General features: G+C 38.7%; 1 protein-coding gene across 2 annotated transcripts in view; it reads left to right on the forward strand.

Annotated features, from left to right (window-relative positions):
* Positions 1 to 4,106: 4,106 nt before the first annotated feature.
* Malrd1 (MAM and LDL receptor class A domain containing 1) overlaps positions 4,107 to 19,514 on the forward strand; it is a 724,504-nt gene continuing 709,096 nt past the window's right edge. The window contains exon 1 of one of the 2 annotated variants that reach the window (XM_087589615.1): positions 4,107 to 4,436. In XM_087589615.1, coding sequence (XP_087445741.1) covers positions 4,259 to 4,436 — 178 coding nt within the window. In that variant the 5' untranslated portion in view covers positions 4,107 to 4,258. 2 annotated transcript variants of the gene reach the window in all.

Consider the following 19,514-nt stretch of genomic DNA (forward strand, 5'->3'; position numbering starts at 1 on the left):
TTTCAGGCATATAGTTTTTCCTTTCTACAGGTCTTCAGCTGTTCCTGTGTGCCTGTGCCCTGAGTTCACCAGAGAGGTTGCTTGGAGCAGAAAAGTTGGTCTTACCTGTGGTCCCAAGGCTCAAGTTTGCTCGTGGGGTGTTGCCTATGAGCTCTCCGCAGGGGCAGCAACCAGGAGGAGGATCGGCACCACCCTCTCAGGGAGCCCCCGAGCACCAGAGACCCAGATGGCGTTTGGTGTTTTCCTCTGGGGTCAGAGATGTGGGCAGAGTGTAGTCTCTTCTGGTTTCCCAGGTGTGTCTGCCTCTCTGATGGTTTAGCTCTCCCTCCCACGGGATTTGGATGCAAAGAACTTTTTATGTGGTCGGTCCCTTCAGGTTCCGGAGGTGTCTCAAACGCAACAGACTTGCTGCTCCTGTGCCCTTATCCAAGGGAACTTCCATATTCTTTATATAGGCTGCCAGCAGAAAGTATGGCCCAAGTAAAAGGTGGATCATCCCACTTCCAAAGATATGGATTAAAATTGTGTCTTCCCACTTCAAATGATTTAATAAAAATTCTCTCACAGGTGTCACTAGCCCTTTGAGTTTAGCAAATTCCAGATGTATCCAGGTTGATAACCAAGCACAGCCATCACAAGTCTACCCCTTTCAACTTGACACACAATCATATCTCTGTATACGTAAGTAGATAAATATTAGAAGCAACCTGTTTCTATTTGTTCATGAATGGGTGAAACAGTTAAACAAACAATTGAAATAGACAATTATTGAGCTCCAAAAAAATTCCCAGCTCTTGTCCTTTGTTATCATTGGATGATCCAAGAGGATATTCTTATGAGTGAAATAATTAAGAAGAAGGAAGCTTTATGCTTTTGTTTGACAATATATACATAGAGTCTAAAATTTTGAAAGTTCAAATGTAGAGAAATAGGAAATAAATCCTGGTCCCAGAAATGAAGAGTGAAGATGAGATTTAGGCACCCAGCATGAGTTCTATTCAATGAACAAGAATTCTAATATATACATTGCTTCTTTCCCTCCATTATTAGTAATGGAGGGCATTGGTTACATAGACAGTGATTATATGGTCTGAGAGATGTTGAAGCGAATGAGCATTGAAGGTTGAGAGATAATTAGGGATCAAACTAGTTCCACTTTTGGAAAACTGACTAAGGTATTCTACTGAAAAAATACTTTTATTAGTTTATGTTGCTAGGAAAAAGTGCATGACAAAAATTACTTCAGAGCAAGAAGACTTACCTGACTTCCTGTTTTAGACTAGAACATGGTGCAGGTGTGGCTGAGGACTACTTCATACAGCAATACACGTGGAAGACCCTGCTCACATTAGACCAGGCCAGGAAATAATAAGAAAAGCAGAAACCAAGGGACACATATACCCTTCAAAGGCATGCCCCTTTGACTACCTTCTACCAGGTAGTTTCCAGCTCCTAAGATTTCCTCAGCCTCCCAATATAGTGCCATCAGCTGGGGAACAAGTGTTCAAGGCACGAGCAATAGGGAACATTTCAAATTTGGCCCTTAATAATTCTTCAAGACAAAAAGTCAATAAGGAATATTGACTTGAAGAGATGAGGGGGAACTGGAGTTATGAGCCATTTACAGAAGCAGTCCAGGAAGTTTGCAGCAGAGAAGAAGAAAGGAGGCTATACACTGTTCCTGAATAGGCAAACTGCGTTTGTGTGCCACATTAATTTTACTTATTTTAGAAGTAAATAAGTAGGAATCTATTTTCGCTTTAGAGCTGACATTGTGCTGAAAGAACAGAAAATGAGTTGTGTGGAGAATATCAAATTTGAAATGACATAGAAATGAGAATTGATCATCTACACCTCTCACACAGAAGATACAACATTTAATGAATAAGAGAAAATGGATGAGATTAGCCCAGGAACAATACATGTTCCTGAGGTGGACAGCCCGACAAATGATTCACTCATTGAACTATGAAACAGAGAATAACTGCTGGTTGATTAAGCATGGAACAGGAAAATAGGTTTAATTATTCACGCAAGTATATACATCAATTAGCATATGTGAATATGTATTCGTGCACATGCATATGAACATGTGTGGGTTCATGTGTATATAGGAAGGAGACAAATTAGATAGGATTGCAGGCATAGAAGAGAAAATAGCAGTAAACAGATAATTCCCAGTGTCATAGAAGTGAAGAGAAAGTTGAGCAGCATATAAAAGCTTATCAGAAAATAACACTGCAGTGGTTTTAATGAAAACATCCCCCATAGACTCATAGGGAGTGGCATTATTATGAAGTGTGGGCTTTTGGATGTAAGTATGTCCTTTTCAAGGAAGTATGTCACTGGGGGTGGGCTTTAAGGTTTCAGAGCTCAGGTCAGGCCCAGTGTCACTCTCTTTTCCTGGTGCCTACTACCTAAATGGAGAACTTCCAGCTACTTCTTTAGCACCATCTCTGCATGCATGCCACCATGCTTCCCACCATGACAATAATAGACTAAAACTCTGAACTGTAAGCCAGCCCCAATGAAATGTTTTCCTCAATAAGAATTGCTGTGGTCATGGTGTCTCTTCATAGCAACAGAAACTCTAATACAGACACTCTATAAAAGTCTAAGGATAATCAATATTTAAAAGAGAAACCGAGAAGAGACATAGAGAATATATCATCAGTATTCATTCATCATATGTGAAATTTATAGGAAATTTATTTTCTGAAGAAAGTATGTATCCCAGAAAGTTTAAATGCTCTATATTATATAAAGTGTTCACTGATAAGGCACACACGAGAATCCCTCAAGAGCCTTGAATATTCACACATTCAAGGATGTACACAGGCTTTTTTCTAGAATACAGGGGTAGTTTTCTCACAGCACTAGAGCATTCTCTATCCTTAAATATTGGTCTCCCCACTTTACATTTTCTAGTTACTTCTTACAGGGTTGGGGGTTATCTTTGTATTTTGCAGTTACATTGCAGAAGTTAAAAAATAATGAAGTAGTTGAAAACAACTCCAAGAGCCAGGTATGGCACATTTAGGACATGGAGACGGACGGCGAATTCAAATCCAAACTTGGTTACATATTGAGATCAAGGCCATCCTGGTTAAATGAGAATATTTCCTCTGGTCCCTTCCATTTAAAAATAAAAGTTAAGTGCCCCAAGATATAGTGTGTAAAGAGTATTTTAATCAGAAATATATTTGTGATCCCTCCGGTATTCTTTATTTTAAAAAATGTTACTTTATTTTTTCAAGGCAGAGATTTTCCATGTAGCCCTGACTATCCCAGAACTGTCTCTGTAGAACAAGCTGGGGCTTCCGTCTCAGAGAAATCCACCTGCTTGTGCATTCTAAGTGCTAGAATTAAAGGCATGTGCTACTCCCACCCAAAAATTCTTTATTTAATGTCTCTGTGCATCAGCTACTTCTGTTAATTCTAAGAACTCATCCCATGGTACATGCTTTATTTGTAAAAGCTAATTAAGGTGTATGGACAAGTGAGTTGTTGCATGGCAGAAAAAACAGTAATATGCTCACCACCAGGCTATGCAAATTCATGTTCCTGACCCCAAACTTTACTGTATCTTCCCCTATACTCCTACTATACTCTCAGAGCTTGGGGGTCTGAGGCAGGAGGACTGGGAATGCAAGGCCAGTCTAGGCTACATAGGGAGAATATATTTTGAAACAAAACAAACAAACAAAAAAAGAAACACACAGATTGGTGATAGAAATGTGCTTAGTATGCTCAGGTTTCTCAGTTGCTTGCACCCTGTGGGTGGGGAAAGCATTTTATTTGGTAATTCTAACAATCTGGTCTGATAGTAATGCCTTAAATTACATATGAGAGGTTACATAGGAATGAAGACAGAAAGTCCATATATTAGTTACAACTTTATTTTATCCCCCCTCTAATTTGTGTATTTGCTCTTTGTTTTTGACTTTTCTTTCAGTAGATAACAAGGTCATAAAACTATACACAGGGTTATAAACAGCCATGTTCAGCTAGCTTCAGATGTGGTGCAATTACTCAAGTTAAATATTTTCCAAAGTCCTTCCTCTCAAAGATTAAGTTAGTGCCTGGAGAGTCATCTGTTAAGAATTGAATCACCGGAACTGGAGTGCACACTCACAGGAGACAAATCTGGAAAACAAAGAGAGAGGGGAACGGCTTCCAGTGATGAGCGCTCATCTTATAAGTGACTGACCTTGCATCCCAATGCCAAGGGATATTCCTCCCCGAGGCTGCTGTGTCCATGTCGGCCTTCCCAATGCTTGGACCTTTGTGTTTCCTTTGGACTGTCTGCCTTTCTATTTCTCCACTGGGTCAGCAAGGAGTCCAAGCCTTTCAATGCAGTAATGGAGTCTCTTTGCCTTCTGACCATGTGTGTGACTTTATAGACCATTGTGGGGACAACAGCGATGAGCAGCGATGTAAGTGTCATTTGTCTTCCCCAATCTTGCGTCCCTGTCTACCTTCATACAGGAGCTTGTGAGGAGCCATGGGGTTCCAGGTAGAGCCCTAGCCTGTGAATGGTTTTATTTCAGAGACTCTGAGGGTGATGGTATATTGTTTAATAAATATGATCTGTGTGTAAAATTGTTATGACATTGATTTCAACTGATTGTAAGGGAATGATAAATGGAAATTTAGCTTGAAAGTTTAACTAGTGAAGCAAAATCTCCATGACAGCCATTAATTCAGTTGCAAAATGCTATGATAGAAATTATGAGCTAAAGGACAGATTTAATATGGAAAATAATTTTACTTTGGATTGGGTATTTTCTTTTCACATATGGGAGACTATTGCCAAACGGCTTAATATGCACAGCACAATGTCAGCTTGTGAGTTTTACTTGAGAACAGTGGAGAGTATGGGGAACATTCAAGACAAGGCTGAACTCTGTGATAAGTATATGAAGTTGAACCTTCATTTTAATATAAAAGTTGGTAAGATGAGAGAAATCTCTGAATAGGGGGCACACATGTGCACATACTCCATTGCTTACCGGAATAGTGTTAATAACAGGAAGTAACTTACCAAAGGAGGGTTCAGAAGGTGGCTTGTACGTATGTGACGTTCCGATTACATTATAAAATCTTGATGGGAAACCATACAATGCCCATGGTGACTGGTATAATCCTTCTATACAATTTTTGCAAATGACAGTTTTACAATATTGTTATTTTGTACAAAAACAAAAATAGTTTTGTTGTTGGTTCATACAGCCATTGATTTTGTTATCAGAACCACTTATTTTCATTATTGTGCATTACCTTGCTCAGATTGTGTTTTGTAATTTATTCAGATAAAAGAGGCGTCAGTGTTAGGAGAATTTATCACTTTCTTTCTTGAAAATACAGAGCTATATTTCATCTTGTTATCGCCTTTCTTTACCATAGTCATTTTTTCTCCTGCAGAAAAAAAATGGGTTAATGATTTTCCTCCTGTTTGGGTTTTTCATGTGGTTCATATCTAGTAGCTATTAAATACAGAGAACAACCAAGACCACGATCCATTTGTATCTGTCCACTTTTCCCCGTTAGGCTAAATATGGATATGTTGCCCTGTGTTAGGTCTGTCTGTGAGGTCATTCATGTCCTCTGTGGGCAGCAGAGAGGAACCAGTGCTGGTTCAACAGAAAATGCAATGTCCTTTCCATGATTAATCTCTGTAAAACTTCCTCTGGCGCTCTAGTGCAATGTCATGTATGGTCTTGCTTCAGGGAAAGGTTAACGCAGAGAGAAAGCTGCTGAGTGGAAAAGGTCTCTGCTGTATGAAAAATTTTAATAAGCCAGTCTCTGAGGCAGGCAAAGGCATGGGTCTGTCCAATAAACACATTTCATTGTAAATGTTACATTGAGAAGTCACCTTTTGGCTTTTTCCCTTTTCATCATCCTTTTCTGATAACTTTCTGCTTTGATATTTTTATTTAAAATGTGGACAAGAACCTAGAGATAAAACTGAGAGATACTTTAAAGTGTTAGAGTTAGAGGTTTTTTTTTGTGGTTTTTTTTTTTTTTTGCACACAACACTAGGGTTAGAGAATTGTGAAGCAATGGTAGACAAGCAATTTCACTCACAAAACTGTGATGCGAATCTTAGTTTGGCTTAAAAAGAATTTAACCTTACAGTGATGGTAGAGTAGCTAGGTTGAAATAAAAATCAGTCTGTGCCCCGTTTAACATCCAAATCATGTGACCTTTCAAGAAATAGATCAGCTTGTAAGTCTTCGAGACTTTTCTTAATAAAATTGGCAGAACTGAAGTTGAATTTAGATGTCAAAGATGCTATTTCTATGTTTTAAAATGTCTGTGTTCTCATCTTACATTGTAGTCTCCTTTTGTAATATTTTTTTCAGAATTACACATACAAGAGTATGGCATTTTCATTATTTCTACTGGAAAATAAGTTTCCTTGCCTCCAACTCCCGATGTTAGCCCTTTGTTTTTTTCCCTTCCTGTGATTATTATTGTTTCTCTCTCTCTCTCTCTCTCTCTCTCTCTCTCTCTCTCTCTCTCTCTCTCACACACACACACACACACACACACACACATATTCACACTCCCTATTGAGTTCAGTGTTACCCTTACTTAGGGTTTAGAAACCTGTCAGGGAGCCAGTTCCTGGAGGAAACTGACTCTCTCCCTGTGTAGTGAGCTGTATCTCAGTCACAAGGGCTGGGAGCTTATGAATTTTCCACTGTACATGCTAACATGTGTGGTCTTGTTGGGTTTAGTGGAAACAGTTACATTGTTGAGTCCTTATGGTTACAGTATCCATGTGCATTGATAGTAATTTTTACACACACACACCCGCATGCATGCACACACACACACACACATACACACACACGCACACACACATGCACATGCATACATACACACACAGTAGAGTATGGTTATATCAGTAAATTGGCATATCTAATTACCTCTCTTACTTTTATGATAAGACACTTGATTTTCCCTTTTGTTATTTTGAAAGATGCATTATTGATTAAGGTCATCTTCCTATGCAAAGAATCTAACAATTACTCCTTTTCTCTGTGTGAAACATTGCACCCTTTGTGAGTGCACACATTCGAGTAATGTCGTTCTACTCTCAGAATTCAAAACTTTGGAGTCCACCTATAAATAACTTCATGTGATAGTTATATTTTCATGCCTGGCTTAATTCAATTCACACAATGTTCTCCAGATTCAAGAATATTGTTGCAAATGACATAATTTCCCATTTTCTAAAGTCTGAGTAGAATTTTATGGTGTACATATTGCATTTTCTTCATCCATTCAGGATTGGGTGTATATCTTGGCTAATGTGTAGTAATGCTAAGATGGTGATTTCTGTTTCACACATCAATTAATATTATTTATATATTTATGTAAGAATGATAGTTCCAATCTATGTGGTAGTTGTATTTTTGGATTTTGTAGCGATTTTAATAATGATTGTACTAATTTATGTTTTCATCAGTAATGCACAAAACTTCCCTTTTTTTCTGTTGACCCCAACACTTTTACCTGTCTGTTTTCTTTTCTGTGGTAAATGGGGATTAAAGCTCGGGACATTATAGGAAAGTAGTCTTTTAAAAATAATTGTATTTAGTCTTATCTCAAATATTACATGCTGGTAACAGTCTCCTCTCGTCAATCCCCAATTAATTCCTTCTCTGCTTCCCTTCAGAAAAAGGCAGACCTTCCAGGAATATCAACCAAGCATGACATATCAAGTTGCAATAAAACTGGGTACCTCCCCTCATAGTAAGGTTGGAAGAGTCAAACCTGTAGAGGGAAAGGTCTCAAAAACAGGCAGAAGTTTCAGAGGCAGCTCCTGCTCCCACTCTTGGGAGCTCCTCCAGAAGACTAAGCTACACGAACATATGTGGATGGCCTATATCAAACCCACTCAGGCTCCCTGTCAGTTCAGTCTCTGTAAGCCTCTGTGAACTTGGGATAGTTGAGTTCAGCACTCTGCCTCCTTCAATCCTTTTGTGTAGGATCCTCTGAGCTTGGTTTAGCTTTTGGGTGTGGATGTCTGCATCTGTTTCCATGAGTTGCTGCTGGAAACCTCTCTGTTCCTTTTTAAATCATTTATTTCAAGAAAGGATATCCCTCAGTTGTTCAGGTTTGTCTTGAACTTGTGATCCATCAACCACTGCCTTATCCTTACAAGCTAGAATTACAGACCTATGGTACCAGGCTAGCCCCTTTTTTCTGTCCATAGCAACCAGTTCCAACAGGTATGAAGTAGTATCCCCCTGTAGTCCAGTTTTGCATGCATTCATGTATGTGTAGGACTTCTCTGAGACATATCTGTTTAGGTTCTTTGCCTATTTTCAAATAGCTTTGTGACCACAAAATGCTATTGAGTTCCTTATGTTTTTGGTTATCCATTTTTACATGTGACGTAACAGGTATTTTTTTCTTTCCTCTGTGGAGATGATTTCTTCACTTTGTTAATTGCTTCATTTGCTGTGTATAAACGTTTTAGTTTGACACAATCCTGTCTGTACGTTTTTGCTCTTGTTGCTCACACCATGGGGCCCTACCTCCAGAAATCATTTCAATCCATCCTTTTAGTTTCTTCCATGTGCTAATTTGGCTTTATTTTGTTGTTCTTTATTTTTAACTCTTTGGAGGAGATTATTTACTTGAAATCAGTTTTGTGTTTGCACATGTGCATGTGTACACGTGTGTTCATGTGCATGCATGTCTGTGTGAGAGTGCTTATGATGTGTATATACATGGTTGTGGAGGTCAAATCTTGATGCCAGCAGTCTTCTGTAGTTTTTTTACATTCTATTTTTTTTACTCAATCACTTTAAATCCTACTCAGTGACCCCTTCTCAGTCACCTCCCCTTCCAAAATCCTTCCCTGTCCTCACTCCTCACCTCCTCTGAGCAGGAGGGGGCTTCTGGGTACCTTCCCACTATGGCACATCATTACATTTTTCTTTAAGAGTTCCCAAGCTCCTTCCACTGTTTGGGTGTGGGTATCTATTGGTTCTTTGAGGAAATCAACAAGGTAGACAAATCCTTAGTTAAACTTTCCAGAAGACAGAGAGACAAGGATACAAATAAACAAAATCAGAAATGAAAATGGATCCATAACAACAGTCACCGAGGAAATCCAAGGAATCATTAAGTTTACTTCAAAAGCCTGCACTCCAAAAATTGGAAAAATTTAATGAAATGGATAATTTTCTAGATAGATTCAACTTACCAAAGTTAAATCAAGATCAAGTAAACATTTAAACAGATCTATAACCCCTAATGAAATAGAAGCAGTCGTCAAAAGTCTTCCAACCAAAACTAGCCCAGGCCCAGATGGTTTTAGTGTAGAATTCTACCACACTTTCAAAGAAGAGCTAATACCAATATTCCTCTAACTATACCACAAAATAGAAGCAGAAAGAACACTACCTAATTCATTCTATGATGGTCACACTAATATCTAAACCATACAAAGACTCAACAAAAAAGAGAACTTAAGACCAATTGAAGAAAAAATACTCAATAAAATACGTGCAAACCAAATCCAGGAACACATCAAAACATCATCCATCATGTTCAAGTAGGCTTCATCCCAGGAGTGCAGGGATGGTGCAATATACAAAATCCATCAACTTATTCTACCATATAAACAAACTGAAAGAAAACAACCACATGATCATCCAATTAGATGCTGAAAACACATTTAACAAAATCCAATACCCCTTTAATTAAAAGTACTAGAGAGATCAGAGATACGGGGTGCATACCCGAACATAAACAAAGCAATATACAGCAAGGCAAAATAGCCAACATCAAGCTAAGTGGAGAGAAATTTAAAGCGATCCAACTAAAATCAGAGACAAGGCAAGGATGCCCACTCTTTCTGTATCCATTCTGTATAGCACTTGAAGTTCTAGCTAGAGCAATAAGACAAACACAGCAGGTCAAGGGGATACAACTCAGAAAAGAAGCTAAAGTATCAATGTTTATGGTTCATACCTCCTAGTTTTTGATGCTGAATCTGGAATTCACTACTTGGCTAGATTACCCAGTGAATCCCAGGGATCCTCCAGTGTCTTCTAATGCTGGGACTACAGCACACACTGCTATGCCTGGCTTTTTATTTTGTTTCTGGGATCTGATACAGATCTCAATATTTGCACAGTAAACACGTTATTCATCAAGTGGCTGCCTCAACTGCAAAGCTTGAATATTTATAGTCACTCTCAATTTTTAGATCTTTGTGAAATTCCTGAAATCTCTCTTATTTCTAGATTCAGGCTACTATGACAGGATACTTGAACTGATTTTCATAAATTTAAGCTTAATAATGTTTATAACAAAATGGATGACCCATCCAAAAGCTTCTTTTGCATGGACTTGACAGGTTTCATAGTTCTGTGTCCTTACATTAATGCCTGAGCATGTAAGAAAAGTGCCAGCCTTGCAGACCAGCCCTTGGCAGGTAGAGATAGATTTTTACCTTTGAATGTGGCCTAGAATTCTGCTACTAAGTATCTTGACTTTGGCTACTGCTTGTACACTGCTTGTACACAGGAACTGACCCAGTCAGATGCCCCTGGCTAGATTTTGTCTCATGCAGGAATACCAACTGGAGTTCTGTTATAGCCTTTGGCAGATTAGATTTTAAGTTATTTTCCCAGGTTGATCAACAATAAACATTCTTTGTAATCTGTAGTTTGCAAAGAAAGGTCTGTGGACAATGACTGTGAACAAAGACTGTAGATCACTGGTTTGCCATTTGGGTCAGATAAACACACAAACATTTGCTCCACATTTATTTATTTATATTCTATTTTTGAGAAAATAGTCACATTATTATCCCTTCCATTTCCTCTTTCCAAACCATTCTGTATAACCCCTTTGTTTCCTCCAAATTTAAATTGCCTTTTAAATTAATTGATGCTGCAGGCATATGTGTATACTTACGTACATATGTATTCCTTTATATAATCAATACATCCACATTTAGTTGTAGATGTGTCCTTGGCTTTAGGCCTGTGGAAGTATTAGTTAGGACACCAAGGTTTGTTTTCTTTCTTTCTTTCTTTCTTTCTTTCTTTCTTTCTTTCTTTCTTTCTCTCTCTCTCTCTCTCTTTCTTTCTCTCTCTCTTTCTTTCTTTCTTTCTTTCTTATTTTCTTTCTTTCTTCTTTCTTTCTTTCTTTCTTTCATTCTTTCTTTCTTAGTGCTCAATGATTTATTTATTTATTTCACACTCCATATTTTATTCCCCTCATGGTCCACTCTCCAACTGTTCCATATCCCCTACCTCTTCCACACACCCCTGTCCCCATGAGGAAATCTCCACTCCACCTCCCACCAGACCTCTAAACTCCCTGGGGCCTCCAGTCTCTTGAGGGTTAGGTGCATGATCTCTGACTGAACACTCACCCTGGAGTCCTTTGCTGTCTATGTGTTGGGGGCCTCATGTCAGCTGGTGTGTGCTGCCTGGTTGGTGGTCCAGTGTCTGAGAGATCTCGGGGTTCCAGGTTAAACTGAGACTGCTGGTCTTCCGACAGTGTCGCCCTCCTCCTCAGCTTCTTCCAGCTTTAACCTAATTCAACCACAGGGGTCAGCAGCTTCTGATCCTTGGATGGGTGTAAACATCTGTATCTGATTCTTTCAGCTGCTTGTTGGGTCTTTCGGGGGCAGTCATGATAGGTCCCTTTTTGTGAATGCTCCATAGCCTGAGCAATAATGCCAGGCCTTCGGGCCTCCCTTTGAGCTAAATTCCACTTTGGATCTGTTGCTGGACCTTCTTTTCCTCAGGCTCTTTATTTCCATCCCTGCAGTTCTTTCAGACGGGAACAATTACGGGTCAGAGTTTTGACTGTGAGATGGCAATCTCATCCCTCACTTGATGCCTTGTCTTTCTGCTGGAGGTGGGCTCTACAATTCCCTCTCCCCACTATAGGGCTCTTCATCTAGGGTCCCTCCCTTTGAGTCCCAAGAGTCTCCTATCTCCCAGGTCTCTGCTACATTCTGGAGGGTCCTCCCACCCTCCTACCACCTGAGGTTGCCTGTTTCCATTCTTTCTACTGGCCCTCAGGGCTTCAGTCTTTTCCCCCCACCCAATACCAGATTATGTTCCCCTCCTCCCTACCCTTGTCCTCTTTCCCGCCCACGTCCCTTCTTCTCTCCCCCCATTGTGGTTGCTTTCTTTTCCCTCCCAAGTGGGACTGAGGCATTGGGCACTACAGCTTGTTGACCTTTTTGAATTCCGTGGATTGTATGCTAGGTATTCTATACATTTTTTCTATACATTTTCAATAATGTCCATTATTAGTGAGTACATACCATGCATGTCCTTATGCGTCTGAGTTACCTCACTCAGGATGATACTTTCTAGTTCCGTCCATTTACCTGCAAAACTCAGGATGTCCTCATTCTTAATAGCTGAGTAGTAATCCTTCACGTAAATGAACCTCATTTTTTGCATTCATTTTCTTGTCGTGGGACACCTGGGTTGTTTATAGCTTCTGGCTATCACAAATAAGGCCACTATGAACATGGTGGAAAATGTGCCACTATGGCATGGTGGGGCATCTTTTAGGTATAGTCCCAAGAGTGATATTGCTGGGTCTTCAGGTAGATCTATTTCCGATTTTCTGAGGAACCTCCAAATTGGTTTCCAGAGTAGTTGTACCAGTCTAGTTTTCTGCAATCATGTTGCTGACTGGAGGTTGGCATGAGAAAGATGGAGAGTCTCAGATATTTGCTCACACGCTGGGCTTTTGATCTTGGGCGACATTAAGGAGAGGATGGAGCTGGACGAGGAATATGCCTGGGGACTCAAGTCTTGCAGACATACAGACTTGCTAACCACAGACTAATGCAGTGGTGAGACGGTGCAGCTTGGTACCTATGCAGGTTGGAAGGGGGATCAACATCTATATTTTCATATTGGTTACTGTGGTTCCCCTTACTGTTTATAATGTTAATAACTAATTGATACTTGGTGATCTAGTTACAAAGATGCTCCATTGCCTTCCATGTAGCAAGACAGAAATTATTCTTCTATAAAGAGCCCCAAAAGGCTGGAAAATATGTTTTCCAGTCTCTTTCCCCCGTGGGCCTGAGGGAATCTTCTGTTTCAGGTGCTAGACTGTTTCAGGTAAAGGGCACATAGGGTGAAACCATTTCTCTTACTTTTTTTTCTTTTCTTTTTTTCGGAGCTGGGGACCGAACCCAGGGCCTTGCGCTTGCTAGGCAAGTGCTCTACCACTGAGCTAAATCCCCAACCCCCCATTTCTCTTACTTTTAAATGTTAGATTTCTTTGTTGGGAATCGGAAGAAGGTATCTCACTACCATATTCTGCCATAATCATATATGAATTCTTTGTGGATAGTTACTGGAGGGATGCAGTGAGGAACCTTCCTTACAGTACCTCACACCTTCCTGACATCATTTCAGAACATTCTTTTGTCTTCTATATTAATTGTTTTATTCCTTTTAATAGCAGGGCCATTTAAACACACACAAAGATGTCATGGTTTTTTTTAATAGCAATTGTTCAAAGTTACTTCCTATACAAAGTCTTCACTTTGCTAACTTTTATTCAGCAATAAATTCCATAGAATTATTTTATTGTTGTAACTTACATCTAAATCAACCAAAGAGCATAGGGTAGGCTGTTAATGAGGAGTGGATATATGGCTATTACAATGTGTCCCTCTCACTGGCAAAACTGTTAGTTAACACAAAGTTCTTGAAAAATCTTAAATAAGATCGTCGTACATCTGTAGGTGATATTAACATTTACTGTATACACAGTCATCTTTAGTTACATTTTCATGATTCAAAAGAGAAACATATCCATTTAATCAGATATTTTATTTTGTTCCTACTCTATTTTATGCTAAGAATATTTCTATTCATGCAAGCATTTTTGGAGTAGGAATTTACTTTCATATCTATGATTTGACATGAAGGATCATGATATTTTAAGATTATAACTACTTTCTTTTGCATTTTTCCATTGCAAAGCAAGTTTTTCAAAACATAATTACTGTGCAAAATTAAAAAATATATGCAAAAGTTGAGATTATCTTAGTGTAATTTTAAATCTAAGACATTTATCTAAATAAGGTTAAGTGCAAACACTGTTCCTTCAGTAGGATAAGAGGCAACTATTTTTAAGACTAATTGATTCTTTGAAATACTGCAGTAATGTGATATGTAAGATGCCATGTCTGGAATTTCCTTTGCTATTGCTTCAAATGCAAAGTGTTTCATGAGACAACTAACAAATATTTTAAAATCTAACTGACCCTGGTGACATGCCTCAGTTTGTCATTATGCTACAAATCATATACAGACTGCATGGTTTAGATAATAGACATCTAGTTCTCATAGACCTGGAGTCCGGGGAGCCATTTAGAGGAATTAGGCTCACTGTCCAGTGAAGATCCTCTTCCTGGTTTGTTTCTGCATAAAGTCTTCTTGTTAGAGCACTAATTGTATAACAAGGATCCACCTATTAATTATGTCCCAGTATCTACTTCCTCATACCAGGACATATGAGATTTATTTGAGATTCAGCACCTTAGTTTGAGGAGGAAGGCATCTTAAAGCACAACAACATTACACAATTAAACCATCTAAATTTAAGTGTTGAAATGCTTGTGTGAAGCAAATTAGAAAAATTATATAGTTTTCAGAGTATTTTGCATCGGATGCTTCAGTCACACAATCAGGTACATTCTCATGGACTCAATTTATATGTTAATTATGCTCTAGTACAAAACCCAGGAAAGTGAATTTTTGGAACCTGACAAAGTATCTTTCAAGGTGACCTAGAAAATGAATAGTACTAGAAATGTATAAAGATAAAGACTAATGGGAAATATTTATTTTTGTGGTTGATGGAAAATACTTTCTTGAATAGGCTCATAGCAATGCATTCTGTAAATTAATCCAAATATATAGAAGTTAGTAATTAGAAATATGATTGTTAGAAATAGGAAGATTGGGAGGTGAGATAGTTGATTGGGTGAATTACTGGCTGTTATTTCTGATGACCAGAGTTTAAGGAAAGAACCAGCTGTATATATTGTATACATTTTATGGCAAGCATGTACCCACACATATGCACACAGATTAAATAATTAATGTTTGCAGAATTTAAAGAACTAGAAAGCATATCTGTGATACATTTAATATACAATTGTGGTATCCTCGATCAACTGAGGAACTGTCATAGTTAATCATTTCAGCTGATATGTGCTCAGTACTTAGGGCCAAGCATCTCTTAGCACCTTCCTATCATATTTCATATACTATTTACAATGTATCCAAATAGTAGAAGGTGCTACATTTCCCATTTAACAGACTGATAAAAAAGGAAGTTCAAATAAATAAAAATAAAATGCAAAAAACACAGAGCTTTGCAGCAACAAATCTGGGACCCATGACATACTCTGCTTCTGTAGCCTCTGACACTAAATACTACCCAACACTGACTACAGACTGTAGACAACAGATGTGTATGGGGTTATTTCATGAAATCGATTTATCTCTTCCATTCATGAAGAGATTCTTAAAGTTGAAACACTAAATGTTAAAAATGATGGTATATTCTTTATTGCTTTAAATAATTCGTTTCAATTTTTTGAGATTATACCTCATTTATTTAGTGTGTGTGTGTGTGTGTGTGTGTGTGTGTGTGTGTGTGTGTGTGTCTGGATGCATGTAGTCAGGCAATAATTGTGTATATGTGAAGAGCAAAGACCGTGTTTTGAGAATCAGTTCACTCCTTATAGGACATGGGTTTCAGAAATGGAAATGAGGTCATCAGGCATGGGCAGCAACATTAACCCACTCAGCCATCTTCTGAGTAATAAATCTTCATGGTGTGTTTGCTGAGGGTTAGCGCCAAAGAAAGGGAAGTCCTTTTATGTGGAAAGTAAGAATAATATGAAAATCATGGGAAATTAGAATATTTGACTCAAAGGTCAAAGGTATCAAAAATGTCATGAGTAAAATTATATGCACCATATCTGACAAATAATTCTGTTCCAGGTCTATAAATTAAAAACAAAAGTTTTCTATCATAGAATTCATTGAGTAAATATTATAAAAAGGCAGGTCATGAGGAAAGAGAAATGACAACTTGCAATGAAGCGATCAATCGCCAAGGAAGCATAAATAAGAAGTGAAAGCACAAAGCCATCAATAGCTTTTAAATAAAATAAATATACATACATAAATCACAGGGAATACATTGTTGGTAAAGTTGTAAGAAAACATATTATAAGTCCAGGAATAGTTTGAACTTTTGCTTCTTTGTTATTTTTGTGATATTAACAAGAAATTGAAAAAATACATTCTTTAAAATAGTGATTTTTTTTTTAGTAATTTCTTCCAAGAAACAAAAGAGTTTATATTAACATTATTATCCTTCTCACATTATCAATTATGATAAAGTTGGGAAGAACTTATTGTTATATTAGGCTAAATTTTAAATATATCATGGCACATTGATGCTGTTATTGCATAGTCATTTGTTAATTATTATGCTATTTAAAATGAGAAAGAGCATCTCTTATATAACTACAAAACAATAATGATCAATGAGTGTACTTAAATTATAGACTACCACTGAATAGCTGTGAAAATTTTGTACATATACATTAGACTTACATTTGATTGTTCTTTTTTATACATTTATGTTTCCAAACACATTTTTCTTTTCTTAATATTTATTAACTTGAGTTTTTCTTATTTACATTTCGATTGTTATTCCCTTTCCCGGTTTCCGGGCCAACATCCTCCTAACCCCTTCCCCTCCCCTACTATATTGATGTTCCCCTCCCCACCCTCCCCCCATTACCGCCCTCCCCCCAACAATCACGTTCACTGGGGGTTCAGTCTTGGCAGGACCAACGGCTTCCCCTTCCACTGGTGCTCTTACTAGGATATTCATTGCTACCTATGAGGTCAGAGTCCAGGGTCAGTCCATGTATAGTCTTTAGGTAGTGGCTTAGTCCCTGGAAGCTCTGGTTGCTTGGCATTGTTGTACTTTTGGGGTCTCGAGCCCCTTCAAGCTCTTCCAGTCCTTTCTCTGATTCCTTCAACGGGGGTCCTGTTCTCAGTTCAGTGGTTTGCTGCTGGCATTCGCCTATGTATTTGCTGTATTCTGGCTGTGTCTCTTAGGAGAGATCTATATCCTGTTCCTGTCGGTCTGCACTTCTTTGCTTCATCCACTTATCTAATTGGGTGGCTGTATATGTATGGGCCACATGTGGGGCAGGCTCTGAATGGGTGTTCCTTCTGTCTCTGTTTTAAACTTTGCCTCCCTATTCCCTGCAAAGGGTATTCTTGTTCCTCTTTTAAAGAAGGAGTGAAGCATTCACATTTTGGTCATCCCTCTTGAGTTTCATGTGTTCTGTGCTTCTAGGGCAATTCAAGCCTTTGGGTTAATATCCACTTATCAATGAGTGCATACCATGTGTGTTTTTCTGTGATTGGGTTACCTCACTCAGGATGATATTTTCCAGTTTCCTCCATTTGCCTATGAATTTCATAAAGTCATTGTTTTTGATAACTGAGTAATACTTCATTGTGTAGATGTACCACATTTTCCATTCCTCTGTTGAAGGGCATCTGGGTTCTTTCCAGCTTCTGGCTATTATAAATAAGGCAGCTATGAACATAGTGGAGCATGTGTCCTTGTTATATGTTGGGGCATCTTTTGAGTATATGCCCAAGGGAGGTATAGCTGGGTCCTCAGGTAGTTCAATGTCCAATTTTCTGAGGAACCTCCAGGCTGATTTCCAGAATGGTTGTACCAGTCTGCAATCCCACCAACAATGGAGGAGTGTTCCTCTTTCTCCACATCCTCGCCAGCATTTGCTGTCACCTGAGTTTTTGATCTTAGCCATTCTAACTGGTGTGAGGTGAAATCTCAGGGTTGTTTTGATTAGCATTTCCCTTATGACTAAAGATGTTGAACATTTCTTTAGGTGTTTCTCAGCCATTCAGCATTCCTCAGCTGTGAATTCTTTGTTTAGCTCTGAACTCCATTTTTTAATAGGGTTATTTGTCTCCCTGCGGTCTAACTTCTTGAGTTCTTTGTATATTTTGGATATAAGGCCTCTATCTGTTGTAGGATTGGTAAAGATCTTTTCCTAATCTGTTGGTTGTCCTTTTGTCCTAACCACAGTGTCCTTTGCCTTACAGAAGCTTTGCAGTTTTATGAGGTCCCATTTGTCGATTCTTGATCTTAGAGCATAGGCCATTGGTGTTTTGTTCAGGAAATTTTCTCCAGTGCCCATCAAATACATTTTTCTAATTAAAGTAAAACAAACAATACTTATAGATTATTGAATAAGCAGAATCCTTCTTAACCATTGTATTTATTCTAGAAATGAGAACAAGGAAAGGTTAGCTACATCAACCCAATAATAGCATTCTTTTTCTCCCTTGTATGTTTTTAATTGTTTTACTCAAAAATATTGAAAAGAAGTTTTGTTTTTTTCTTTTTGATGAAGATATTATATGGGCATCAACATACAGAAACTAAGAATTTAGTAGTAAATTAATGTGTTAGAGTTGTGTTAGAAAAGGAGTCCATGTGAAGAAGATCACATTGGTGTAACCGGTGTACACCCTACCCTTGTCCATTCCTTCCTACACTTAGGACCAGGCAACAACTCTCCTTCACCACCCCTTTCCTGTATGGTGAAAAGAAGTCTGCTGTTTTTATTTTATTTGTGACCAGAATGCCAGGATTCATTCATTCTCCCTCTCCCTTTCCCTCTCTGCCTACCTCCCTCACCCTCCCTCCCTGCCTCCTTCTCTTCTCTTCTCTTCTCTTCTCTTCTCTTCTCTTCTCTTCTCTTCTCTTCTCTTCTCTTCTCTTCTCTTCTCTTCTCCTCTCCTCTCCTCTCCTCTCCTCTTCTTTCTCTTCTCTTCTCTTCTCTTCTCTTCTCTTCTCTTCTCCTCTCCTCTCCTCTTCTTTCTCTTCTCTTCTCTTCTCTTCTCTTCTCTTCTCTTCTCTTCTCCTCTCCTCTCCTCTCCTCTCCTCTTCTTTCCCTTCTCTTCTCTTCTTCTCTTTTTCTCTTCTCTTCTCTTCTCTTCTCTTCTCTTCTCTTCTCTTCTCTCTTCTCTTCTCCTCTCCTCTCCTCTCCTCTTCTTTCTCTTCTCTTCTCCTCTCCTCTTCTTTCTCTTCTCTTCTCTCCTCTCCTCCTCTCCTCTCCTCTCCTCTTCTCTTACTTCTCTTCTCCTCTTCTCTTCTCTTCTCTTCTCTTCTCTTCTCTTCTCTTCTCTTCTCCTCTCCTCTCCTCTCCTCTCCTCTCCTCTTCTTTCTCTTCTCTTCTCTTCTCTTCTCTTCTCTTCTCTTCTCTTCTCTTCTCTTCTCTCTTCTCTGTCTCTGTCTCTGTCTCTGTATCTCTGTATGTGTATGCTACTGCCCAAGGCCATCATGGCTATGTATCCTTCAGTACCCACGAGTTCTCTGTCTATGAGATTCCTGTCTCATGCATGGTTGCCAAC

The sequence above is a fragment of the Rattus norvegicus genome, chromosome 17 (genome assembly GCF_021556685.1).
Source record: "Rattus norvegicus strain SHRSP/BbbUtx chromosome 17, alternate assembly SHRSP_T2T, whole genome shotgun sequence".
NCBI classification, from domain to species: Eukaryota; Metazoa; Chordata; class Mammalia; order Rodentia; family Muridae; genus Rattus; species Rattus norvegicus.